Genomic DNA, 27,649 nt, shown 5'->3' on the forward strand with positions numbered 1-27,649 from the left:
CGCGCAGACTATCGTCACCCACCGAGGGGCTTTCCGTTGCCGCCGCCTCCAATTCGGCGTTTCCGTGGCCCCGGGGATCTTCCAGAGCCTCATGGAGCGTTTGCTCCATGGGCTCCCTGGCGTTGTACCCTATTTCGACGACGTCCTGATCGCTGCATCCAGCCGCTCAGGACTCCTCGAAGTACTGGGGAAGGTCCTCGACCGTTTTAGGGGCGCGGGTCTCAAATTAAAGCGCAGCAAATGTTCATTTGCTGTGCCTAAAGTGGATTTCCTCGGCTTCTCCATAGATGCCCACGGAATCCACCCCACCCCTGCAAAAGTCGCAGCCATCAAGAACGCCCCCACCCCCGCCACTAAGGCGGAGCTGCAGTCGTTCTTGGGGCTTTTAAATTTCTACGCGCCATTTTTGCCACACAAGGCGTCACTAGCCGAGCCGCTGCATCGGTTGCTCGACCGATCGGCAGCCTGGCGCTGGGGCAGCCGCGAAGCGCATGCGTTCGCGGCTGTCAAAGACATGCTGACGTCAGAGGCAGTCCTAGTCCAATATAGTGACAGGATGCCCCTGACTCTAGCGTGTGACGCCTCCCCCGTGGGTTTGGGGGCTGTCCTGAGCCACGTCCTTCCCAACGGCTCAGAAGCCCCCATAGCTTTTTATTCCCGGACACTCTCTCCAGCGGAGAGGAACTACAGCCAGATCGACAAGGAGGCTCTGGCTGCCGTGTCCGGGGTTAAAAAGTTCCACGAATACCTCTACGGACGGCATTTCACGCTCTTCACTGACCACAAGCCGCTCCTTGGGCTTCTGGCCGGTGACCGTCCGACCCCTCCCATTCTGTCACCCCGGATGACACGCTGGGTGGAGTTCCTAGCGGCATACTCTTATGCCCTGGTCTACCGCCCTGGCAAGCAGCTAGGGCATGCTGATGCCCTCAGCCGCTGCCCCTTGCCCGTCTCCAACCCTCAGACAGTGCCTTGCATGTCTGTTTTGGCCATTGCAGACCTCGCCTTGCCGCTCTCTGCGGGCGATGTGGCAGCAGCGTCTCTGGCCGACCCCACCCTCTCCCAGGTGATGACCTGGGTTCTGCGGGGGTGGCCTGGGGGGCCGGTGCCCGACGGCCACCGCCCCTACAAGGCCAGGCAATTAGAGCTGTCCCTTCACAGTGGGTGCCTCCTGTGGGGGGACAGGGTGATCATTCCACCCACTCTGCGTGACCAGGTGCTGTCTCGCCTCCATGAGGGCCACCCTGGCATAGCGCGCATGAAGGCATTGGCGCGCAGCTATGTCTGGTGGCCCCGCCTGGACGACGAGATAGCTACCTGGGTTGCCAGGTGCTCGACCTGTCAGGTCTCCCGTCCAGCGCCTCCGGCGGCCCCGCCGCGGGAGTGGGAGATTCCCCGCGGCCCATGGTCACGCCTCCACCTAGACTTCGCCGGGCCTTTCCGAGGTCAGGTTTTCCTGGTTGTGGTGGACGCTTACTCGCGCTGGGTGGAGCTCATCATCATGACCTCCACCACAGCCGAGGCCACTGTCCGAGCACTGACGCGCCTGTTTGCCACCCACGGCTTGCCAGACGTCGTTGTGTCGGACAATGGTCCTCAGTTTGCGTCCACCGTGTTCCAGGGTTTCCTGGCCTCCCAAGGCATCAGGCATGCCCTCGTCGCTCCCTATCATCCGGCCAGCAATGGCCGGGCGGAACGCGCTGTCCGCTCGGCCAAAGACGCCCTTGGCCGAATGGACAAGGGCGACTGGCCCACGAGGGTGGCTGCTTACCTCCTGGTTCAGCATTCCACCCCGTGTCCCTTGTCCGGCAAAACCCCAGCTGAGCTGCTGATGGGCCGGCGCCTGCGGACCACCTTAGATAGGTTGCACCCAACCTATTCTGAGGCACAGCCGAGCAACCTGGGGCCCCCTCCCCGTTCCTTCCGTGAGGGCGACCCAGTATGGGCTAGGGCTTTCTCCGGGGATTTTAAGTGGGTGCCTGCCACCGTCACTTTTGTAACCGGCCCCTGCTCTTACAGGGTCCGGACCGCCGACGGTGCAGACTGGCGCCGCCACGTGGATCAATTAAGGCGCCGCGAACTTTTGGATCCACACAACAACCCCGCAGAGTCGGCCTCGCCAATTCCACCCGAGGCCCTGGGGTTGGCGCCGCACCCGTTTCCCCAGCCGTGGCAGTTGCCCAGGCCGCAAGAAGTTTCGCCAGAGACTGTTCCAGGCGCCTTCCGCCTTCCACAGCCCTCCATCGTTTCAGCCCCCGTTGGGCTACCAGCTCCGCCGTTGCAACCGACTTTGGCCTTCCCTCAATCAGGCCAGCCTGTCCCTCGCAACAATTCAAAGTTCCCTGACTCAAGCCCGTCAGCGGCCGCGCCACCCCGGCCCTGCCTACCTGTTCCAGAGTCTCCGCCTCCTCCTCCTCCGGCTGGGGTAGGCCTTCAAGATGGCGCCCGGAGCTCCACTCCCTCCAGGGAGGAGCTCCCACGGACACCACCTCCTTCTCCGACGGTCTGCCCAGTTCTGAGGCGTTCTGGGCGTGTCCGTCGCCGCCCAGCCTATCTTCGCGACTACGCATGCTCCACGGCTACGCATGCGTACTCGCTGGGGGGGAAGGAGTATTGTATCCTTTCCTCCCCGACCTACGACCGGGGAATTCCCCCTGTTGTCAGCCAGCAACAGCCATGCTGCGCCTTAGCCAATCAGGCGCGGCATGGCTGAGGCGGGCTGATCTGGCCTGCTGATTGGTTCTTCGGCCTGACAGCTTTCCCTTAAATAGCTGTCAGGCTACAGAACGCGCGCTTCTCTCCTGTATTACTTGACATTGCTTCTTGTTAATAAACAGAGTTGGACGTTCCTCTTTGTGTCAAGCCTCGTCTTTCCCCACACTTCTTCAGTGGTTAATCCACTCAGTTGTTAAGTTAGTAACACAGTTAAGTGAATGCCGCCTCCCCATTGACTCTGCTTGAGATCACATGACCCCAAGACACTGCAACTGTCATAAATATGAGTCCGATGCCAAGCACCTGAACTTTGATCATGTGACTGTGGGGATGCTACAATAGTCATGTGAAAAATAATCATTAGTCACTTTTCAGGGCCGTTGTAACTTTGAACAGTCACTAAATTGTTTTAAGTTGAGGGCTGCCTTAACAACATGCTCCAAATTAGAGATAAAATGGTGTATTATCACACTGAACTCGCACTGCCACAGTGAATCTAGGCCTAGAATTGGTTTCTGCATTTTATATAATTATATCAGTTTCTGCTGGTTAACAGCTATTTGTAATTAAACCCAGTAATAATTATCATGGCCAGTGAAAGAAAAGTGCCATTAACTGCCCCCGTATCTGTCTTTTGTCATATCTTCTTAAACGTGGTTAGGTACAAGTGACATGAGTACAAATCTGATGATTTAAAATTTCTAAAATTTAGTAAGGGTTAGAAATTAGATGTGAAAATAAATCTTGTGTATTCCACTACATTATGATCCAGCCACACACAACCTATTGCAAGGAGAGTTCTCATAGCTGTTTCTCATTACCTATCACTATTGTGTAATGGTTAAAATTAGAACATTTCTGGCTCATGCACTTTGCTCCATAGACTTTAATCTACCAGAGAATGATAAGCAATTTGCCTTTTCTAAAATGTTTTCATATTATACTATAATATACTATGCTATAATTTCCATGTGTACTAGTATACATATTATACGGTACCTTTTAAATACAACCTGGGAGAGGGGGCGGTCTAGAAGCACCAAATATAAATAAATAAATAAATAAATATAACCATTTAACCAATTTCATTGTATACATGATATACAGTGACAATAAAGGCTATCCTCTCCTATCACAATTCATCCCTCCACAAGGAAAGAAGAAAAGGGAGCTCCACATTAGCTGAAAAGGTCAGCACCCTGGAATCCAGTATGCAGGCTAATATGTAACATTAAGGATTGCCAAACTTGTCAGTTACATTAATTTAGGTAATATTACACTTATCTTCAGTTTAATTCAGTGTTTATTCTTTCAAAAACTTTTGAATGCTTGTTAACTATCTTGCATTGTAGAATAATTAAGAATACACCTGCCCTCCCATCATAATGAAACAATGGAAGTAAGCATAGATGAATAATATTCACATTTTTTGCTCTTTGGAATGGCTTTATTTCAAGAATAAATTGCATTATTCATAGAGTTTCTCATTTATGATACAAAGAATGCACATTGTCCTGAGAATCATACTGAGTTATACATTTGAAATGGCAAGAAAATACAGTATCTTTCATTATCAATTCAATCTCATTGTATGAAACACAAAAACAGCCCCAAGTTACCTGAAATAAATTCAAAAGTATAATACTTTTTCCTTGATTATTTTTGAAGGCAAGAAAAAGCAATGATATGAATTTCATGTAGAAAGAAAACATGATTGCTGCAATGGTTGCTCAAAATACAACTTTCCATTGTAGTAAACAAAAGCAAGTTTCTCCCAGTGTACTTCTGAAAACACTGAATTCATTTGAATATGATTTTGCATTCTTTATTGCTAGTAAGATTACATAATTAACTTTTTTCTATAGAAAAATTCAATAAATCATGCATTTTAGAAGTTTAGTTTATCATTGCATAGTTCTAATCATATTTTGCATTGCAGCTGCAGATTATTCAAAGAAAATTGCATTGTTATTGCAGTACAATTTTGCATAATTTATGCCTAGCATATATATATATATAACTGTCAAATACCATGTCCACTTAAATCATTCCTTTTAAGTTAGACTTTCATATTCAAATTTTCAATAGATACAGTACTGTAAAAAAAAAAAAAGGCACTGGAGCTCCAATACTTTTTCTACATCTGGGCGGTGGACATCATTTGTATTATGTCTTGAAAAGACTGGAACAATTCCTTAGATAAGTTTTCGGCATCTGTGTCTGGACAGGACTTCCAGGCACTGCAGGCAACAACAATCCTACCAGAGGAAAGATGAAACACAACGGTTTAGATAAATGCCATTTTTTAAAAAATCAGCACAGAATTTCAGTTGGGTACACAAAGTCCTGGGCACTTAAGTAATCACAACGTTACAAGATGCAATTACTATATATGCTAATCATGGGCATATGGATTTATGCTATAAAATGGGAATGAATAATCTCTTCAAGATGTGTTTCATGTTGAACTTCAACAACATGAAAAAATAACTACCTTCAAATTGGAGAAAAAAGCCTTAAAATGTCATAAGGTGAAGTACTTTGTCTTATCCACCAGTATTTCACAGAAAGTTTGGTTATATTATACTCCTAAAACATTACCCAGCATGTTATTCCTAATATAAGCACCAGAAATAAAGAAAAAGACAAGAAATTAGCACTATGGAATATATAAACCTGGCTAGGAAGCTGAATTTTTAAACTAAAATATGGGTCAATTTATATGAATGATGGTTTATGGAGTTAACCCTACTGTCTGAATTCACAATATCCTAATGAAACAGTGAACTGATCACCCTGCTACATTCGTACAACAGAAAATTACCAGTTTAAATTAGTTATGTGAAGGCATAGATAGAGTAGATCACATAATTGACAGAATTAATAAGATATTTCAGGAGAAAGAACAATCATATTTAAAACTACACAGAAGAAAGTTAAGAGTGCCTACAAGGCCAACAGTGAAGTCAAGTTTTCATTACTAAAATAATATAGTAGTGATCTCTCCAACACTGACACATAACTCAAAGAAAACACGTTTCAATTTTTTTACTTGGAATAATATTAATGACATTCTTACCTGTCATCTCTAATTCTGTAGAATAAGCCATAACCATGCTTTACCATTGGAACAACAGCTCCTGCAATTCTTGTGTACCCTACCAGGCTAGTTGAAAGAACAAAATTTCCACCTCCCCCACTGCAAATTAAAAGAAAAGAAGGCATGTAAAAAAAAATAAGACCTGTAGATACAACTCAGGACCAGGGTGAACAAATATAATTGCTTTCCCTGCTATGATTAAGGAATTTCACTGAAATAAATGAATGGGGTTCAATGCTCAAACTGACACTATATTATAAAGACTTCTGGCATGCTCTTATTAATGGAAAAAAGTGAATTACTTATTCCACAATAATAATTTAAAAGAAGTGCAACTTCCTAATTACTGGAAGCTGCTGGACCAATGAACATTTGTCCCATCACTAAATAATTACTTGTCTTTTCAACTCCAATATCCCTGTTCAGTGATTACATCATTTAGCAACTATTCACATGATGATGAAAAAACAGCTTTATACCAATCCCACCTTTTACAACTTTGTCTATAAAGCACAGGAAAGCTGAAGTAAGATCCAGCCACTGTTTAGCGAGTGCTTCATTTAATAACAGTTATTTGTTCCAATTGTGTTGCTAATTTTACAGGTTGACTATCTGTAAAACCTTATGTACGGTTGGTATAGAATGATTTAATTCCAAAGATAAATCTAAATTTAGTATTTTTCAATACCTTCTGGTGAAAGCAGGATCTAAGAAGAGTTCTGGCACTGGAAGGCCGTGCTCTCTGGCCAGGATTTGGAGCCCTAAGAGATGACGATCAAAACCTGTTTTGAGAAATATAAATTGTGACAAAATGTTTTATAACTTGGACAGAGTTTATTCTATTCAGCCTGTTGAACTTCTGAGAACAGTGGAAAGGATGGTTTGAGAATTGTGCTGGAGGGAAGGTTATGCCAGTTGGGGGCTTATTGTGTACATTAGATCTATGATTCTACTCAGCACTGTTATAATAAGAGCTGGAGAGGTAAGAAAACAAATCACAGCTTATGAAGAAAACAGATATTAATGCCAGGATTCACAACTACTTAGGCCTAGATCAAGGTTTACCCATGTCCAAACTTTTAAAGGAGGAGGTTGGGTTGGAAAAAAAACTTACTTGTCATTTAAATATAATTAAAACTAAACAATAGTATTACTCTCAACAGGTAAATTTAAAAATTCCTCTCCTATTACATGAAAGATTATTTTGCTATTTTGAGACTGTAGAATGTATCTCTCGGCTTCTGCAATATTAAATGAAAAGTACCTCTTCCATTCTCACACTCTTTCATCAGTTTATTATGTCTTGCAAATGCCTTTAACATTAGGTGTTTTCTTTGGCCTTGCTGCAGAACATAAGAAAAACATAATTATTCCACCCAAACTGCTTATATCTAAACATTTCTTCAGAAAATAGCAAAAGACAGTAGAAAAAGGAAAAAGAGCCAAGATGAATCAGCTACCATTTGGCTCCTTCTATGCTTCAATTATTATCTATCGGACTCTCTCCCATCTGTTTGCCAAGAAAATGAGGAGGGTGGCTGGGGTCAGCTGAATAACCCCATCTGTGGGTAGGCCTTTCTTGTTGGGAGTTGACACCCCTCATCAGATTAGGGAAAGCTGCTCTTGAAACGTGAAGGATGATCCAGAAGTATGTAGTGTGATCATGTCCCAAATATCCATCTAAAATTGTGTTGTACATTTCTAGAAACCGTGAAAAGGGAAGCAACCACTTTTTGCCAAATATAATGTACCTAATTTATACTTGCACAATCAATGTGAATCAAGAAATAATGCAAATACATTATTTCCCCCAAGTAAAAAATTTAACAAAAAGTAACATGGTAAAATATAACTGCTTTTAAACAGGAATTAAAATATCCATGAGGATGGGATTTATTTATTTCAAAAGGAACATCCTGCAAGTTTCATCTCATACAGAACATGATCCCTCTAGTATTTGAACTTTCTCCCATGCTGACAATTATGAATTCAGTTTATGAAATGTATTATTATCAAAGAAAGATGGAACTTATCTTCATTAGATTTTCACCTATTATATTTATTTTATTTTATTTTTTTAGTTTGTCACTCATGTACAAGATAACAAGAATAAGAGTAAACATGAATAAGAACACAGGAAATGGGTACAAATAAATGGGGGACAGCAGGACAGGGACGTTAGGCATGCTGGTGTGCTTATGAATGCTCCTACTTTTACCCTATGAGTAATTACCCTACTTTACCCTATGAATAAAGAATTTGTGGGGTTGTATAGGTCTTAGTACTGAACACAAAATAAGGTCACAATTTTTAAAAATCTGACTAGAATACTCACAGTGACTGTAGGGTCTACCATGGATTTACACCATTCAACTACTTCAGTGGTACATGGTCTCATAGTTTCTGTCCGGCCATGATAAAATTGTCTGGTTGTTGCAGTTTCATAACAGCAACCAGGGCTAGAAAACAAATGGTAGGTTTATCTCTTAAATGTTTTAACTGCTCAAAGATTAGGTATGTAAAGGCCCTACTGTCTGTTGAATATAGCAAATTACTTTTACCAAAAAGTATGTGAAACAAAGTCATTCTGCTCCAGTTTTTGAGCCTTACGTAGAAAAACGATGATTTACTTCATCTGGCCTTCATAAGATACATTATTAAAATGCTTTTTTTAAAAAAGAAAATTGATGAAACAAATACAAACATGAAGAATAGTACGTTTAAGTCGTGCAAACAGATAGGAAATGAACAAATTAGATTTTTGGATTAAGTCTGACTGACAAAATAATGTATAAAGGAGAAGGGAAGAAACATAAAAAGCATTGATTTGATAATTCTAAGGAATATATAAAGTGTGCTTACAGATGAGAAAATAATTTCCATCTATTTGTAAACTTGCAAAGGCTCCATAAATTATACTCGATATGTATTTAATACAATTAAAAATATATAATAATGTTTAAAAACTATTCTTACTATCCGTGATATCTGTAATAGGTTAATTGGAGAGCAATCTGGACAAATGTATCAGGATGAAGATGGTGTTTCTTAATCAGTGCTTTCCCAAAAGTTGTAAAAGCATAATTCACAAGCTGTAAGTCAGATATCTGAGAAGAGAAAAAAAAATGAAATTTCAGAGAACCAATGGAGGGAAATTTTACGTTTTGAATAGTTCTGCCTCCGTGTCCAACATTTGAAAAACTGATACAAAATCTCTCAGGATCGATCTGGGCTGCAGTGCAAGCAGACGGCAAACCAAATTAACAAGTGCATAAAAAGAGTTCTCTTTTGCTTCATCCTCATTCACATCATATGATGGAAACAAAAGGAATGCACTAAGCACACATATATGACTTTCAAAAATTTGCATGCATACCTGCTTGTAATATTTGTCCTTTGCAGAAGCAATATCATTTAGCACCTTCTGATCGAAATGAAACATAAGCTCCCCTGGCAAAGGGATATTGCGTACTTTGTCCGATCCCTGTTTTGTATGAAATAAAAAGAGAGAGAAACATTTAATTTATATGACACAGGAGGGAAGTTTTATCAACTGGAAAAAGATGGAACTACAATTAACAGCATACCTTCCATTTCCCTTCTGTTTCAAAAACCTTGGAATCAATGTAAGAACAGAGGGACACCAAAACCATGGCGTCAAAAGGAGCATGCTGGAAGATATGTATAAAATAAACATTACTCCATGGAGCAATAAACATTTTAATCAATATTTTATTTATTTTTCTATTACAACCATAGATAATTTATAATACTGCTAGTCAAGCTGGGTTGGGCTGTAATCCAGCAGCATGTCACATGTTGCCTATCTGTTTTCAATTATCTTTTTCTAGAAGGGTTGCTCATAATTTTGTTAGGTCAATGATATTTCTTATCTAGTAATTAAAAGTGCAGCACAGTAATAAAATGAACAAGTTCTTTTTAGGTTGCTATTTATAAATGTATTATAACAAGCAGATATTTCTTAAGATTGCTGGTTGTAATGTTTTTGTATAAACACACACACACACACACACACACAAGAGAAACGCGAAAGATACAAACTCACATCACAGTTTGATGCAAAACAACCATTTGAGAAGGCAATGAAGTTATAGGATTTGTCTCCCCACCGCAATGTTGGGTTCCCTGCGAGTGACAATCTGGTGACCTAAATCAAGAATTGACATTATTAGTTCTGAAAGAAAAAATTGGCATTATTAGTTCTGAAAGAAAAAAATTGCCTTTCAAAGACGGAAAAATGCTCACTCGGATACTCTACTTCTAATGTCTTCTGGCATCACTGCAGGGCGAAGTGTGAGAGCAAGATCTCCACCTACCATTGGGGTTCACCTCCTATACTACTTCCTACAGCATCCTCAATTTGATCGCTGCTTTTAAAATTGCTGTCTCTAGATACCAACTAGGGATGCAACATTGCAGCCTGGCAGCCAACAGTACCCTCTTAATGCTCTAGGTGGCCATTTAGAATACCGAGGCTGGGTTTTTTTTGAGAGGGGAGGGGAGCACTTTAGAAAATTCTAAGAGGAAAATGAATAAACTTTGAAGGCACATATTTTAATTTTCAAAACCTCAAGAATCTAGTGTCCTTCAGACTGCTCAGGCTTCACCCATATTTATTATGCTGCACTTAGTAAATTATGGATGCAAGACTGATATAAAACTGCAATCTTATATATCTTTAAAAGGGAAAGCGTCAATAAATTTCAGTAGATTTTAAACAGATGTCAAGCTGTCCAATCTAGAAGACTCAGAAAACAAGAATTATTTGGATTTCTGGAATGATATGCATTGCTAATTTAATAACCAAATATTCATAACCCATCGAAATAATTGTCCAGATGGACTTAGTTACATGGAATAGTTTCTTGGTGCACCCAGGGCTTTCCCAATATGTTGTTCCAATATAACCATCAGGGAGATAGCATTCAAATTACTTTGGCTAATGTGAAAAGCCAAAGGAGGGTTGGAATTGATAATTAGATGGGAGACCACTGGGGAATACCAGGCTATAGGCAAGACTGAGAAGTAAAACAAAAATCTTACAGACGCTGACTGCGATTCCTTGTAATCCTTGGCTTATGATTACAACAAAGAGTAGAATCTTGGTTGTTGAGCAAAGCAAGCATTAAGTGAGATATCACATGACACTTTCTTCAATGACTACACTCAAGTTGTGGTTGTTAAGCAATCTTGTGTGTCATTAAGCAGATGGAGTCTGAGGTAAAGATTGGGGGGTTCAATGCAGATGGAGGGAGGTGCTAGGTAGCTTGGCACATGTTACCGAGCCTATCAGCATAGGAGAAACCTACCACAGTCCAGGAAGCCTTGGCCAATTTTAAGACTACTGGTGTGTAGAAACTGCTGGAAATGAAGAAGCCTGGGGCCTGTTCCTCCACCAGGCTCCGAAGGCTGCAGCTGGTTACAGGGCTGACCAGCACATGCAAACTGACCCACTTACTTTGCAGTTTTTCTGCAGTTTCTGGAAAGCATGAACTTCCTACCAAGACTGTCTCAAGGCATTCAGCAAGCAGGCACCGTTCTCATTATAGTTCAGAAAGCTCCTCCAAGTAAGTGTTGAGTCCTATGACTAGCCAAAGCCTCCGAGGCATGTTGCGTGAAAAGCAGGTCTGGCCTCTAATCAGCTGAGCTTCAGGCTCAGGCTATAGCAGGTTTCCACACCCCAAAGGGCCCTGTAGCAAACCACCCACGATTTCCAAACAATTGGGAAACAAACGGAGCCTCGTTGCACGAGGCAGCATTAACAGAAAGACCAGGCCTTGCATAGAATGACATGCCTGTCAGCAGGTGCAAAAAACTGGAAAGATAAATGGGGCAAATTGGGTGCACTAGTGGCCAAAGCTTCCTGAATCTGGTGGCATAAAGAGCCTGGACCTCTTGGATATAATGGGTTAGGAAGAAGATTGGGGCTTCCAGATATGGTGGTATAGAAACAGGCCTAAGCCTCTTGACAGAAGGCAAGCCTGACAGGCTAGGAACAGGCCAAAGTCTCCAAGGCCATGGGGATTTTGCATGTGCGGGTAGACTTGGAGGGAGGAGCAGCTGAGATTGGTGGAGGGGAACTAAATCACCCCTGCAGTTTTAAGTGCAGGCAGACTGAGTGCATGCCTAATTTTTAAGTGCATGCCTGAATTTTCATCATGTGACTGCAGTGATGCTGAAATGCCCATATACCCTGCAATGGATATAAATCTTCAAGTCCCTTTGTTCTGCAGTGCTGTAATTTTGAACATTTGCTAAATGAACAGTTGTTAAGGAAGGACTGCCTGCAACTACTTTATGCTGTTGCCAAGGAAGTGACATAGCCATATCTATACATAAGAAGTCAAGCTCCATACAAAGGAAGCTTTTGTTTTCTATCATACTTAATGTACGCATAGGATAAAGTAGTATACTTTGTCTTTAAAATTATAAATTGGACCTAAAAAACGCTAACGTGATCTCAGCAAATTACAATTAAAAGATTACAGTTTATTCTCCAATAATGAATTAATGATTTCTTTCTCTTGCTACTTTTAACTACTTATAGGAACTTTATTCTACATAGGTAGTAGGGCTTTGTTGTGCTTTAGATTTGATCTCTAAAATCTACACTACCTTAATAATCATTGTAAAAAAAAAATAGACTCAAAAAACCAAAAATAAAAAAAGCAAAATTACTTCTACTCAATTGCAATCCAATGTATATGTAATTGGGGGAGGTATTTGTAAACATAGTGTTTACTATTGACTAAATAATGTATGATTAAACCACCTTATCTCGTGTTTATCTTGCCTGTTTATGTATCAGAAATAAGTGTTCATTAAAGTTTTAGAGCGGCCTGGGGAGGAATGTTGCTATGCTTTCATTGGAGCTGTATAATTCCCACATTCTGTCTGTGACACACTGTAATTTAGATTTTGAATAAACCAGATACATGGTGTAATTAATCTATGCCGTTTGATCAATCCAATTCCTTTTCCTTTATAATATAACAAGGCTAATTAAGGTCAGTTAAATATAATCATTTTCTTAAAAATGAGCAGACTAGTAGGAATGGCATGGATTTCAATTCTTTAAGTACCTCTGTATAATCTTCAGGTGTAGCTTCAGGCTTTGAATTATCTAGACATATTATAAATAAGCTACGCTGTATTTTTTCCAACAGAGATAGGTTCTTTGGATGAAGTCTGATAAGATGATCACGTGTCTAAGAGGGAAACAAAATAATTATTAAAATAAAACATATCAATCTGCACCAAATGTCTTTTTTTTAAAAGTCCAAACCTTTGCCCATGAGGTTCTTTCTTCAGATGTTAAGGCAGCCAATCCTGGCCCTTCAGGTTCATTCTCACATTTATTCTTAATATAGGAAAGTTGTCTGCAAATAATATAAATACCCAGTCAAAAATACTTCTCGTTTCCAATGAAAACTATCATGTAAGACAAATATTGGGAGGGGGGGGGGATTTAACCTAGCATTTCAGGTAATAAAGACTGGAAATAAATCAAGTTTCCATGTCCTAATTAAATTAAACATTCACCTCTTCTGTAAGTTATTTATCAAATATTAGAAGTACTACATATAAAATTAGTGTCCTTTATTAGCTATAGTGATCTTCTTTGATAGAGATTTTATGCAGAGAACACTCAGACTATAGAAATAAAAAAAAAAGTTGGAGGTGTGCATATATACTATACATGAAAGAAAGATGAAAGAGCTTATTAACTACAATACAATTTCTCCAAGTAGACAACTATTTTTCTTCATTAGACAACTATTTTTCTTCATTTTTCCTTAACAGGGTGAATTTGAAAGGAAGGGGAAACAAGTACTTGCCATGTTGGAGGTTCAAGTCCAGTCACCAATGAATTGAAATTAAAATGATGTTTCAGCAAACAATGGAGCATTCCCTCTCCCATTCATTTTCATATTTAGATTATTTCAATTCAATAAATATGTTTAACAATCACGAAGCAGTATCTTGATTTTAAGATGTATCCTTGTTTAATACAGCATAGAATTATTTTAGGAAGGTGGGAATTATAAGTATTATATTCCTTTCATTTTTAAGTTGGGAAACAAAATTCTCAGCTGAGTTTTATCATTTCCCCCTCATACACTGAGTGGGAGGCAATGAAAGGAAAAAGGCACTCTAGAAATGAACTTTTGAAGACACATAAAACTATTTTAAAAAGGATAGTTGACATTTAACTGTATTTAATAAAATGAAGCTATAAAACACTGTAAATTAGACCTAAAAAGAAAACATTGAATTATAGTAATGTAGCAAGAATGCAATCTGTATTCACCACAAAATGAATATATATATATATATATATATATATATATATATATATATATATATATATATATATATATATATATATATATATATATATATATATATATATATATATATATATATATATATATATATATATATATATATATATATATAATGTGTTTGTGTGTGTGTGTGTGTGTGTTGTATTTGTACTGATAAATAAATAAAGGGAGACTACTATAGATCTATTTCGAGCTAATTAGCTCTCATCAGCTAGCCATACCCTTACTGGGATTTGAACCCGGGCTGTATATATCTTAGGCAGGAGTCTTAGCCACTAAGCCAATTATATTTAAATATAAATGGAAGTAATCTTAAATATTAATTCAAAACTGAATATATAGCATCTCCATCTCTGGTTTTTTACAGAAGCCCTTAAATTCCATCAATCTTCATTGACTACTTCTTTCTATAGAGCATATTTGAAATATCAGTATAATTACATTTAATGTAAAATTTCTATAGAAAAATCCATAGACTAGCAGGTTGCTTTTAGAACGTATTCTAAACATACCTAAAAATTTCTGGTGGGCTCAGCATTTGACCATCATGTAAACTATCAAATTCAAAAATTCTGCCTTCACACAACACTATCAAGTGAGATGGGCATTCACCTTCAGTCTCTGGAAGAAAAAGTTTAATTATACTGCATCTTCATTGTTTAAAAGCAGGATGGTAATTATCTGCAAGCATATGAAATAGTTTTACAGGTAGTCCTCTACTTAAGACTAGTTGTGTAATGGGACAGATGTTTTGTAGTCCATAAAGCATTTCTGATTGTTGTAAAATGTGACACACAGAGACAAACCATGGTCATGCGACTGTAGTTCAGGAGCTTGGCAACTGGCTCACCTTTACAACTGGGTTTGCTGGGTACCAATGTCACATAGCTGCAATTTGCAGCCGTTTTTTCAGGTTCCCAGCAAAAATGGTCATTTGGAAGAATGGGTTCGCACTTATGACTGCAGCACACGCTCTATGGTTGTACACTTTGCAGGCAGCTGGCCCACAACCATAGAGCGTGCACCCAGAGCGGCCACTGCCGAAAGACTCAGGTTGGAAGCCGCGGAAAAAAGCCAGGCTGGGATGGCAGCAGCGGAGGTGCCCTGGCTCCATAATGAGAGCTGGGCCATGCATTGGGAGGTGGGTGAGCAAGAGCGGAACAGCCGCTCGCGCAATCCCCCTCTCCAGCCTTGCAGAGCGCCATTCACTGGCATTTGGAAGGCGCCAAGCCGCAGGAGCCAGGCAGCGGCGAACAGGCGCTCATGCGGATTGGAGATACCTATAGGTCAGTGAATGGCGCTGTGCCTGGCTGCAAAGGGCATTTGTCGGGTGATTGCTCATGAGCGTGGTCACCTCATAGCTGTTGTGTTGCGCTGCTACGACAGCACAACACAGCCGTTCGTTCCTGAAGCTGTGCCTGGCTCTTTGGGAGCCCACTCGCAAGAGAGCAGCTGCCTGGCAACTCCAAAACAACAAACCCTCCCCCCATAATAAAGCACAAGCCATATTTTGTAGGTAAAAAGAAAATAAGACCCTGTCATATTTTCGGGGAAACATGGTATTATTGAATATAAGTACAAATAGCAATAGCACTTAGATTTATAAACTGCTTCACAGTGCTTTACAGCCCTCTCTAGGTGGTTTACAGAGTCAGCATATTGCCTCCAACAATCTGGGTCAAATGAAAGTGCAGTTGAAAGTTCAGGATGGTATAAAATTACTTTTATACTTAGAAGGCAGTACTGAAAGTTCAACACTTGTTTTGAGCAAAACACAGAAAAAGCGTCATTATACAATTTAATGCTTTATATGCCAATTTAAAATTTAAATTAATTTAAAAATTAAATTCAATTAAACAGAAATAGCATGGTTAGGATAATCATCTTCAAGTTTTGGTTTTTCTGGGCAAGGATAAGTAACATTATTTATTACATTTATATACCACTTTTTAGTACACATTCCCCAAATGTTTTACAATTATTAGAATTATAGCAGCCTATATAGATGAATGTATCACAATTTATGCAGTAGCTAATGGCTTGGTTTACATTTTGTGCACTTCTGTATAAATTGAGAAACGCACGAGTGCAGCTCCACTTGCATAAGTGGTGGGTGCTCGCAGCTCCATTTATGCAAATAGTGGGCATATATAAATACATATATACATTTTTCAGAGTTAATGCTGTGAAAAATTTCAGATGTAAAAAGAGGGATGGGTCTCAAAGAAAAGGCCTAAGAAGTTCTGTGCCAGTGCAGCTGAGATTTTAACCGGGGCGGGGGGGGAGGGGAATGTCAGATATCTTTCTCTGTGATTATCCACATCTTCCTAATGGCAGATGCTTTGTTAACAATTTTAGGAATTGTCCATCTAATTATGTCTTTTATCCATATCCAATAATTTAGGCTTCCTAAATTTGTACTTAGTTATCCTGATATAAAGTGGTATTCCCATCTTATTCCAATAAAAACTTTGCTACACGTTAGATTTATACCCAACTCCTATTGGCTGCAGCATACATTGCATTTGCCGTTCATACACTCAGCATTGTCCTCCATTGCTATTTTGTTTTGTGATGTTGAACTAACACGATACCTGGATTCTTCACAGAACTGCTTGTGTAACAACTGACTGGCACTTTTTGAACTGCAAGTCAGGTTTTATATTAATACATAATTACAGACCTCTTTGAAAACATATGATCAGAGGCTTCTGGGAAGAAATAGCAAACTGTTTGTGGAACCAACAACCACAGCAGAGTGAAGAGCCAGCATGCAGACTGGCTCTAAGTAATTCTCCATTACATATAGAAAGGCCTTGAGATCACCCACAAGTGCTCTAGACAGCAGCTCCCTTGTGAGATCACAAGACAGCACAAGTCTCTGGTGGGTTGAAAGCTCTATGAGAAAATAACCATTATGCTCAAACTCTGATCAGCACCTTTAGTACACTGGATTTGCATATTTCCTTTTCTAATCATTTTTTGAAACCTCTTGTGGACTACTTTTCAGTTAAACCTTTGGATTAGCACACTTTCTGGATTAGATGAGTTTCTTTCAGTCCTCAGTCAGAGAGGTTCCAATTATACCTTTAAGGACTTAAAAAATTAAATAAGATTAAGACTAATTTTCTACACAGGTTAAATTCACCAGGAATACAATATTTTTAGCAGTATATTTTGTCCACTGCTTCTACCAACAAGGGGACATGCTTTTACATTATTTTTAATTTGTTAGAGAACCCCATTATTATTGTTACAGACTCATTGTTCCTTCACTGCCTGAATCTCTTCACCACAGTGTTAGAGGCATTAGTTGCCATGGTGCTGGTGATTATGCATAGGGTCAGTTGCAATCATGTCCGACAACACTTCTGGAAGCTAATACCTATGACATGAAATCAAGAATGGATATTAGCAACTGCCACTTGTTAAAAGGTCTAGGCACTCACTACTCTACTGAACAGTAGTCATTGTGGGAATGGAGTGGCAAGATTGTTAAAAAGACTGCCAGCAAGATCATCATTTTAAATGCTCTCCATAGCACCTTGAATGAAACAGAACAGATTAAGCCAACACACTTTTGGACCACATTACAGATTAGAGTAAAATGTGTAAAAGCAACTTGCCTAGTGACCCGCAAATATTATTGACCTGCTGTGCATTTTTTTATTGAAGGAAAGCGTGAAAAAATCTTCAGCCCTTTTAGTATTTTTTGCAACCAAACTAGTTAAGGAAGCAGACTATTTGTTTGTTTCCAGGTATTCATACTACATACTAAATCCTGGCTCAAACTATACTGTCTATACTGTCTATACTGTAATGACAGCAATTACTTTCAATAAACTATTTTATATTTGTTTACAATGCCTATTGTATGAAGTGGTATATAAGTCAAAATGCTATTGCTAGTAAGGTTTCTAAGCTCTACTACAGGGGTGTCAAACTCAATTTCATTGAAAGCCACATCAGAGTTGTGCTTGACCCCAGGGGACCAGGGTGGGCGTGGCCAGTTTGACATCATTTGTGTCATGGGAGCACCTGTGTCATGAGAGCACCTGAAAAGCTCCATTTTCGGCTGCTACAACCTGCAGGAGGCTGTTGCAGCCGAAAACGGAGTCTGAAAACATGGCCCTCCCGAGCTCCGTTTTCACTGGCAGAGGTACCGCGGGCCAGTCCTTTGCTGTTTCCAGGGCCCCGCAAGCCAGAGCTAAGCACCCCATGGGCTGAATCCGATTGCCGGGCCTTGAGTTTGACATCCCTGCTCTACTAGGTTTTATTCCCAAGTATGTGGTTTAGACTGCAAACTAAATATACCAGTTGACCATCCATATGTATGGATAAATATTATATATACTACATTGAAATCACTTTCTTTCATTCAGAAAAAAAAATCATTTACCTGTTTTGAAATAATTAGTAATGGAATCTTTAACAATGCCTGGCACCTTGCAAGTGCAAAAAAGCATTCGAAACTGATCCATGTCCAGGGGCTTAAGGCCAGACATATGTACAGCCAACCTTTCCCTATAAGGAAATTAATATGTAAGTTATTGAAGCTGCATGGATAAGCATAAATTTATAACCAGGAACTAAGCAAATACTATACTTTAATATGTTTCAATACTATATATTCTGAAAGGCCTATGATATCTTTCCATATAATATGACATAGGCACTCAAATCACAAACCTCTTGGATGAGAAACGAAACATCTTCAAAGGAAAACCAGAAAGTTCAGTTGCCTCTTGAAAAAGCACTTTTGAGACAACCATGACCTGGATGTCTGAGAATCTCCATAGACATCTAAGTCACAATTATTTATTCTTTTTAAAGCACTACAGAAATGTCCACTATTTTCTCAGGCTATTATGCTTATGCTTAATTAAAAACAATGGCACTTATTTCAGAAGCTTTAATTTGAAAGAAGACCGTAATGTGCTTAGCTTTTTTCCTTATTAGAGTTCCAATGGTTTGATTTTATACATGTTAAAAATAAATGTGAGTTTTTGGAGAGTTGTACCAATTAACCAGATATAAAATTCCACTCTAAACTTATAAATATTAGCAATACTAAGTCATAATAACATAACAAGTGACCGTACATAACTACAATGATTACATTGGGATTTTATATTTCTTACTTTCTCATTTGTTCCCAGAATTTTAAGGTGTGCCAAACACTTATGCATGTTCTTTCTATCTGAGTCCCTTCTTTAATTGGCCAATAATGTTCAATGTAAGAACCTGGTCCTCCAAAATTGTGATAGATTTGTGTTGGTAAACGGGTTTCAAGATAGGCCGTATTCAGCCACCATTCTTCCAACTGAAAAGAAAAAGCAATTAACAGCAAAAGGAATCCTTAATATGGTTATTTGTTAAGTTCAGGTTCTATCCCATGGTTAACATTAAAAGCAAAGCGCAAGGATTTGGTATAACAAAGAAATGTTACATATATGATGTTCAAACAGCAACCCTTCATCCTACACTACATAACAGATAAAACCTGATTTCAGATCTGTTCAAAGAAAAATATTTCTAGTGAGATTTGCTCTTTTGAACAGCAAAGTTTGCTAGTGAATTAGATTCTGCTAATGTGGTTTTTTTCCCTCTGACATTCAGTATCATAAGAACTAGAACCGAGACAGGATTCTACTCAAACAAGGCTTGCTGAAATATTACAATAACTACAGTGGCTGAATTATAATAAATAAAACATGGCTTACACATGTCAATTGCAAGTTCACAAACATGTTATGTCAAACCAACAAGCCCACATTATATAATGTGTAACTGTCAATATATTCTTATTTCTATACATCGTGACTGGGAAAAATGGCTTTCTTAAAAGCATACCCAATTTCTCTTCACTGTAGCCCTTTCAAGTAATTTTTTATGCAGCTCCTTTCCAATGCCATTCTCAAATCTTCTGACTATGTCTCGAGTTCTTTGATACTCTTCTTGGTCTAGGAAAGGTTTCACTGCACAATATAAATGATTGAAAATATGTTTTAAACACATTTACTTCTCTACTTCAAGCGGCATTAAGGCTTCATCTTTATTATAAAGCAAGTTTCAAATAAACAAAATTTCTAGAGATCGCATATCATTTGGAATTTATTTCTAGCTCTCAAACAGAAATAGATACAGGTCATATAGGTAAAGCTTTCCCCCGTCCAATCATATCTGACTCTAAGGCAATGATGGCAAACCTTTTAGAGACCGACTGCCCAAACTGCAACCCAAAACCCACTTATTTATCGCAAAGTGCCAACATGGCAATTTAACCTGAGTAATGAGGTTTTGCTATCTAAAATAATGATAAATAAGGCAGAGTTCAGCTAATTGTCCTAAGAAAGATGTGATAAATGCACTTTTATGCCCCTTCATTTTTTTTCTGCTTTTGAAATATTACATTAAGCAACAATAAAAAAGAAAAACTTTTGTAATATTTCTCTTTCCCTCGCTCTCTCCTCCCTTCTCTCTTTCCTTTCCTCTCTTCCCCCCTCTTTCTCTGTGTTTCTCTCTCTCCCTCCCTCTCTCAATCTGTTTCTCTCTGTGTGCGTTCCCCCCACCTTTCCCTTCCTCTCTCTCTCTTCCCCTCCTCTTTTTCTCTCTCCTTTCCCAGTGGGTGGGTAGGAACCCCTGAACTGGTCCTGGGTGGTGGAAATCTGATGTCTGGAGGCCGACAAGCCTGGGAGCAGCGCGCTGAAGCTCAACTGGCTGGTGGGGAGGTAGGGCATCCCAACACTAGCAGCTCGGCAGGAAAAGAAACTGACATCCAGGAGGCCAGAACGAACCTGCGCTAAATTTCACTGTGCTGCGCAAGCGCTGTAAGAGTATAGGGCAGGCCATGGAGGCAGTAACAGTAAATGTATCGCAAACGGAGTGTAATACTACTTCACACTTTTTTTTAGTCCCTCAAACTTTAGTTTCCCTGCAAACGATGGCAAGAAACATGTCAGAGAAATGCAATCGAGCTGAGCAGGATATGTGTGCCCACAGAGAGGGATTTGTGTACCACCTCTGGCACGCCTGCCATAGGTTCGCCATCATGGCTCTAGAGGATGGTGCTTATCTCCATTTCTTAGCCAAGGCAGCCAGCATTGTCCGAAGATGCTTCCACGGTCATGTGGCCAGCATGAATGTACACCAAAGGTGCACGGAACAGCGTTACCATCCCATTGAAGTGGTACTTATTTATCTACTTGCATTTGAATGCTTTTGAACTGCTAGACTGGGGCAAGTAATAGGAGCTAACCAGTGGTGGGTTGCCAATTTTTTTACTACTGGTTTGGGTGCACTCCCGCACACGCGTGAGACACTTCTGTACATGCGCAGAAGTGTCCAGGTAGGTGGGTGGAGCCTCCCACCACCGCTACTACCGGTTCGCCCGATCTGGGCCGAACCGGAAGCAACCCACCTCTGGAGCTCACCCATCGTGTGGTGCTCAGGTCTTGAACCCAGGTTTCCAACTGACAAGCTCAGCATCTTTAACCGCTGAATCATCATATTTGCCTGTTGTAGCTTTTTCTTTTTTAACTGGTAAAATAAACATTGCAACCTGAACATGTATGTCAGTTATCTCCTTAAGAACTGAATGTTACTAAAACTGAAATAGAAACATGTCCCAGAAAATTTTATCCAGCATTTTATCCAGCATTCAATTGGCAATTTCCCATACAGGACTCTACAGACACGAGGCCAAATTCCAAAGGAAAGAATGTATCAGACATGCATTACAAAACAGTTCTTAGAAATTTGAAGAGGATTGCTTATAGAGCATTCATGTCTTTTTAGATTAACAGCTTTTAGCAACAGCTGGAATAAAATTGTGTTTGGTAAAATTAAAATTTTAGTCCATCAATTTTCCATTTACGACAATTGCTACAACAGTTAGAAATGAAAAACATCTTAGGTCCAGCTTTTCATAACAACCTGTTGCAAGGATTCACAGGCTTTGCCATTGCAAAACTTAGACTGTGACAAAATGACTTCATTCAGGGCCAATTTGGTCTAGTAGTTAAAGCCCCAGACTAGAAACCAGGAGACTATGAGGTCTAGTCTCTTTTTTAAGCCTGAAAACCAGCTGGGTGACTTTGGGCTAGTCACTCTCGCTCACCTCACAGGGCTGCTGCTGTTGTAGGGAAAATAGGAGGAGGAAAGACTATTAGAAATGTTCACTTTATTGAGTTACTTACAAAAATAGTAAAACATTTGTTTAAAAAGCTAAATAAATAAAGTTTCTCATTATAAAGAGAATGAGATGATTGTTATCTAATATTATGAATATTAATATTAATAAAAGTGAGGTGAAACTCACTTTTCAATAGCATTTCTAACTGCAGAGTATATATAAAAATAAAAATTGTGCAAAAATACATTCCTGTATATCCTTCAATACAGGGATAAGGCAGTGGGATTTCCTGTGATGGTACAGTTAAGAAACATGAAAGTGGTCTCATATATTATTATCAGCCACAGAAGGCACAGATCTATAGAAATGATTGCTAGTTTCCATCCCAGCCATATTCTAGAGATAGAATCAAACGCAATTTTCAAGTCAATGAAAGCATAACGTACATACCTGCATCAAGATATTTCGTTAGGGATTCATCAAGAGGAGGAACTGGCAGTGAAGGCAAGGAACTCTGATATTGAAATGTACTTTCTTCAGAAGAATCAGTTAACTGGTTTTCCATTATGTTGATCTATGGCAAGTAATAATATTTTTCATTTTGACATTTGTATTACTGCAATTTGCTTATCTTTTAATCTTTACATCATGTATATGATGTAAAGGAAAACAGGAAGAAAAATTAGTTTATGTTTACATAGCTTCCATGCACAGGGAAACATAGTTTAAACAATTCTGATTATTCTGTAACACACACACACTCACTCACTCACTCCATCTGGTCAGCTTTTTATACAATAGTTACATTTTGCTTTATTTCTACTAGTATTTAATATGGACTCAATTACAGTGACAATGAATGCCTTGTTGGTAGACTTGAAAAAACAGGTAAGGGATAGATCATCTTTGAGAAAATCTAATTATGAACATTTAATCCTCGGGTTACGAGCATTCCCTTAGTAATGTTCCAAGTTACTTGATAAGTGCCCCCTAGCATTTACGAACAAATCCCGAAATTATGAATATTGCAGCACCTTACAAGGCTCTGCAACATTCATCCCACCTATTCCCCGGCTTTTCACAGGAACTTCGCCTGTAGAGTCTCACTTATCTTGCAAAGATCTTCTCTGTCGCAGTTTCTTTGTCTGCATTGGCATAGAACAGAGGCCTAACATACCATGAGATCTCATGACACTTATCTCGTGTAATCTCGCACTTTAGGCCTCTATTCTCTGACAATTGAGACCAGAACATTTGCAAATGGATGTAAGGCTTCGGTCCTTCAGGCCTTCTCTCTGTTTGCCGTTTTCTTGTCAAAGCCTGCAGGAGATTGTATTCCTGCAGGCTTTGGCAGCCCTTTGCAAAAAGCCTTTGTTGGAACCAGTAGAGGTTGGGAGGAGCCCTCCAAAGCCCTGTGTTCTGACCTAGGCTTCCTGAGACAGTAAAAAGCACACATTTAGTCCCAAAAACCCTCTTTTAATTTCAACGCCTGTAAATTATGTTCATTCACAGCCCGTAATGAGCTAATTGCCAAGCCACATGCAGCACAGAGTCAAAATGGAGCTTCGGATTTTAAACCGAACAGAACAAACAAAGTTGCTTCCTGCAAAGGCTCGCGTGCCTTTGCTCCTCCTTGATGTCTTATGGGAGGGGCCAATCATCTTCAAGCCTTATTCCCAAGTCACTCCTTTTGTCTTAACTGTTCTTGCTTTCTGGCAGCTCTGCACATGCACGTACTAGGAACAGGTTCCACCCGTTCCTCTGCCTCGCTGATGTCCAGCTCTGGAGGTAGCAGATAACTCCCAGATGGCTCTAATCCCCTCTCTGCCTCTGACGCAAAGCCCTTGTCCGTGCCTTCCCCATACTCCAGGACAGGCCCATGATCCTCCTCAACCTCCTCACTGTCCCGATTTTGCTGCAGCTCTGCAAGCTGCCAGCAGACCACAACACCCTGTTCTTATCGGCAAAGGCTTTTCCCAAAGGACCGCTGAAGCATACAGGGATGCAATCCTCATATGCTTTGCCAATGAGGAAGCAGCCCTGAAAGGCTGCTTGCGGCATTCTGCGGCTGCTTTCTCGCTGGAAATCAGCTTGACAAGGCCTCTGGCACCAAGAAAGCAGCCCCAAAAGTCCATATGTGGCCTTACAGGGCTGCTTTCTCAGCGCCAGAGGCCTCGTCAAGCCCTTTGCTGATGAGAAAGGAGGGAGCAGGCAAAGAGACAAGCTGGAGAGGAGACAGATCTTCATAAGTCACCCGGCGTGACAAAATGGGGGGGAACAATTGTGGGGACCCCAGGGAGGGAGAATGAGGTATCTGTAGGTCAGGGAGGCCTTGGGTTGTTTGAAGTAGTGGCCTGTTCCCTCACTAGGCCCCCTAAGTCTTCCCCACTCCAAGATATCTCATGTACATTTAATGAGCCACACATTGGCCCACACATTCAATGGGTGAAAACAGGGAGTAAAGTCGTTCAAGATACAAGATTCACTCCCATGAATTCTCAAGTTACAGATGGAATGGACAGGCTCTATTACATTCGTAACTCAAGGACTACCTGCAGTCACTAGGAGTAAAAAAATTACTTGATTACACATAATCATCATAATTAATCATCATCTTTAAGAGTGCTGTGTGGGATCAGACCTCTACATCTACAATTAGCAGCTTCAAGAAAGCAGACAATACTTGGTGCAATTCTTTAAAAGTTTACAAGACCACAAGTTTCCTCTTCTGCAAGTTAGCAAATCAAACAGCTTTTCTTTTCAAAAACTAGAAATCAATATTAATTCTGCTGGTATAGTTAAAAGTTCAAAGTCACACATTCTGACATATGATAGATCACATTTCATCAGGTCTGCAAATATATATTTGATTAATAGGAACAATAGTTCAAAAAAATATTTAAACAAGCATTTTATCATTACAGGTCTTAACTGGAAAATATTTAACCATTTAAACTGTGTGTGCCATTATTATTTTTTTATCTATTTTTGTATAAACTTACATAAAGATGCAATTTAATTACAGAATAACATAGTTTTTTGATAATACATTTTCATGTGTCTTTGAAGTTCATTTTTCCATTTATTTTTTGCATATATATATATATATATTTTCTTACTATTAATGTAAATGTTGAGTTATAAAAACTACTAGAAAAAATTGGCTAGCAACTATAATAAAATTACTCCTTTTGAAGTATTTATACTAATTTTTTCATGTGGAAAAGGCTTACTATAATTGCTTTTTTCATTATTGCTCTGCTCCTGCTCTTCTCTATTATACAATTTCAGATTCTCTGCATCCTCCAAGTTAGGCTTTATGTCTTGCTGGTTTAAAACTACTAAATTCCCACTATTCATTTTCTCTTATTTTCTTCCTAATTTCAAACCTGGAGCATATGTCAAATTTTATATTGTTTTTGTAATCCAAAATTTCAGAATTTTCTATAACCCAGAAATTAAGAAAAAATATCTATAAATGCTAGGAGCAGTTACTGGAAAAAAAGCATTCTTCTAAGAATACTGCATCTTGGTCAAATACAAACATTATGTTTTAAACTTAAAGCATTTACCTTTATTCAGAGTAGCTTTAACTATTAAAATGCTGCAATTCATAAAAATCTGTATCAAATAATCAATATAACCATATCGCTTTTATATATTATATCCTTAACTGGGGCACAAAGTATTGCTATTTTATGAATCTGTAAGTTGTAATTACTGTAGAGTAAGAATGTGCACATTATGGCTTTTGTCTCCAAGTCATGTGCTACATGCTCAAATTAAGGATGTGCCATAGTGTTTTCGCAATATATTGCATTTGAGCATGAAGAAACCTTTGTCCCAATTCTCTTTATGCCCTTTGTTTACCAGTTATGCCCTCAATAGCCCTGCCCAGTTTCACTGCTGCTTATCATGGTGTATTGAGAGTTCAGGTGTGCTTATCCAGGAGAATTAGGAAATGTACCTGTGGTGTTACAGCTAAATTTATTTTGCCAAATTATTACAATGTAAAGTGGTGAAAAACACAAAAAACCTATAATCTCTGCTGAGACTGGGCTCATTTAAAGCTCCTCCACTTTGTGCCTTCCAGACAGATTCTTTTAATTGCCCATCCTGGCTAGGTGGTTCAGTGACTAAGACGCTGAGCTTGTTGATCAGAAAGGTCGGTGGTTCGAATCCCCAGTATATGTCTCCAGCGTGAGCAGGGGGTTGGACTAGATGACCTCCAAACTCCCTTCCAAACTCTGTTATGTTATTCTAATCCTGGTTTAGGATTGAAAGAACCACATTTGTATTGCCTCATATTGTAAAACACGATCTCAGTATTATCCCAATTGATCTCAGTTCAGAACAAAGTTTCTTAAACGTTTTTTTCTCTCAGGATCCCTTTCCTACTGTTAAAAATCCTGAAAAGTTCCGAAAGAGCTTTGGTTTGCATACACTGATATTTGCCATTTTAAACATTAAAACTGAGCCCACATTTGCTGCCACTTCTGAAAGTTCAATGGGATTTTAATACAACTGTATTTTTCAACACAGGCTGGGAAATAATTTTGATTGCGGAGCCCAGGAAAGGCTCTTGGGATGGGGTGGGGGAGAACTCAAATTCCTTGCATTATTTATTTATTCATTAAAAAAAAAAAACTACCACTCTACTCCATAGGGGAAGAATTCATATTTTTAAGGCAAGCTGTGCCCGAACTCCTAGTCGCGAGTCCTTTATAGTTAGTTCTTCCATGGTAAATATTGCCAATGGGAGAGTTAAGTTTTTATTTATTTAATTTGTTTATATTCAACAACGCTCAGCGTTTTGCTGTGCTGTGCTGAGACTTCGTGCAAAGCGTATTTTGTTGCCAACAAACCGAAGACGCTCTACCAGGTCCAGTCCCTCAGAAACTGGTGGGGTGGAGTGCGAAAGTTAAGGCGAGGTCAGAAAGAAAAGCGGAGTAATAACGACCCTCCTTCAGCCAAAGGGCCCTGGAGAACTAGGGCCGAAGACAGGGGGGACTACGCCGAAGTCTTTCCCCACTCGCAGTCCCGCTCGCGGTTTGGCGCTTCTCACCCCCACCCAGGTTCAGGTCAGACCCCGCTGAGCTGTTCAATAGGCTCCCCTCACCTTATGTCTTGCCCTCACGGCTCCCGTCAGTCTTCTCCGAGGCCTTTCGGCGCGTCTCTTCAAGTTCGGCTAAAGAGGAAGCAAACGACTCCTCCCTTTCTTCTCCTCCTCTCTGCACTTCTGCGCTACATTTAAACTAACGCGAAAGGAAGGCGAGGAGGAAGCGCCTGCTGGCGGCCCAGCCCTCTTTGGCGAGACCAAAAAGGCGGAGG

At 39.9% G+C, this 27,649-nt stretch overlaps 1 protein-coding gene across 1 annotated transcript; it reads right to left on the reverse strand.

Annotated features, from left to right (window-relative positions):
• Positions 1 to 4,123: 4,123 nt before the first annotated feature.
• On the reverse strand, positions 4,124 to 27,592 carry CROT (carnitine O-octanoyltransferase). The gene is made up of 17 exons (XM_081971091.1): positions 27,438 to 27,592; positions 22,769 to 22,892; positions 20,038 to 20,162; positions 19,326 to 19,507; positions 18,584 to 18,708; positions 14,697 to 14,805; positions 13,122 to 13,215; positions 12,919 to 13,044; positions 9,882 to 9,983; positions 9,403 to 9,486; positions 9,192 to 9,299; positions 8,792 to 8,922; positions 8,151 to 8,274; positions 7,080 to 7,158; positions 6,504 to 6,597; positions 5,795 to 5,914; positions 4,124 to 4,973 (listed from the first exon to the last, which is right to left on the reverse strand). The coding sequence occupies exons 2-17, from the start codon at positions 22,881 to 22,883 to the stop codon at positions 4,853 to 4,855; spliced, it is 1,839 nt and encodes a 612-aa protein (XP_081827217.1). The 5' UTR covers positions 22,884 to 22,892; positions 27,438 to 27,592; the 3' UTR covers positions 4,124 to 4,852.
• Positions 27,593 to 27,649: the final 57 nt, after the last annotated feature.

Source organism: Natrix helvetica (genome assembly GCF_964273705.1).
Source record: "Natrix helvetica genome assembly, chromosome: Z".
Taxonomy (NCBI): Eukaryota; Metazoa; Chordata; class Lepidosauria; order Squamata; family Natricidae; genus Natrix; species Natrix helvetica.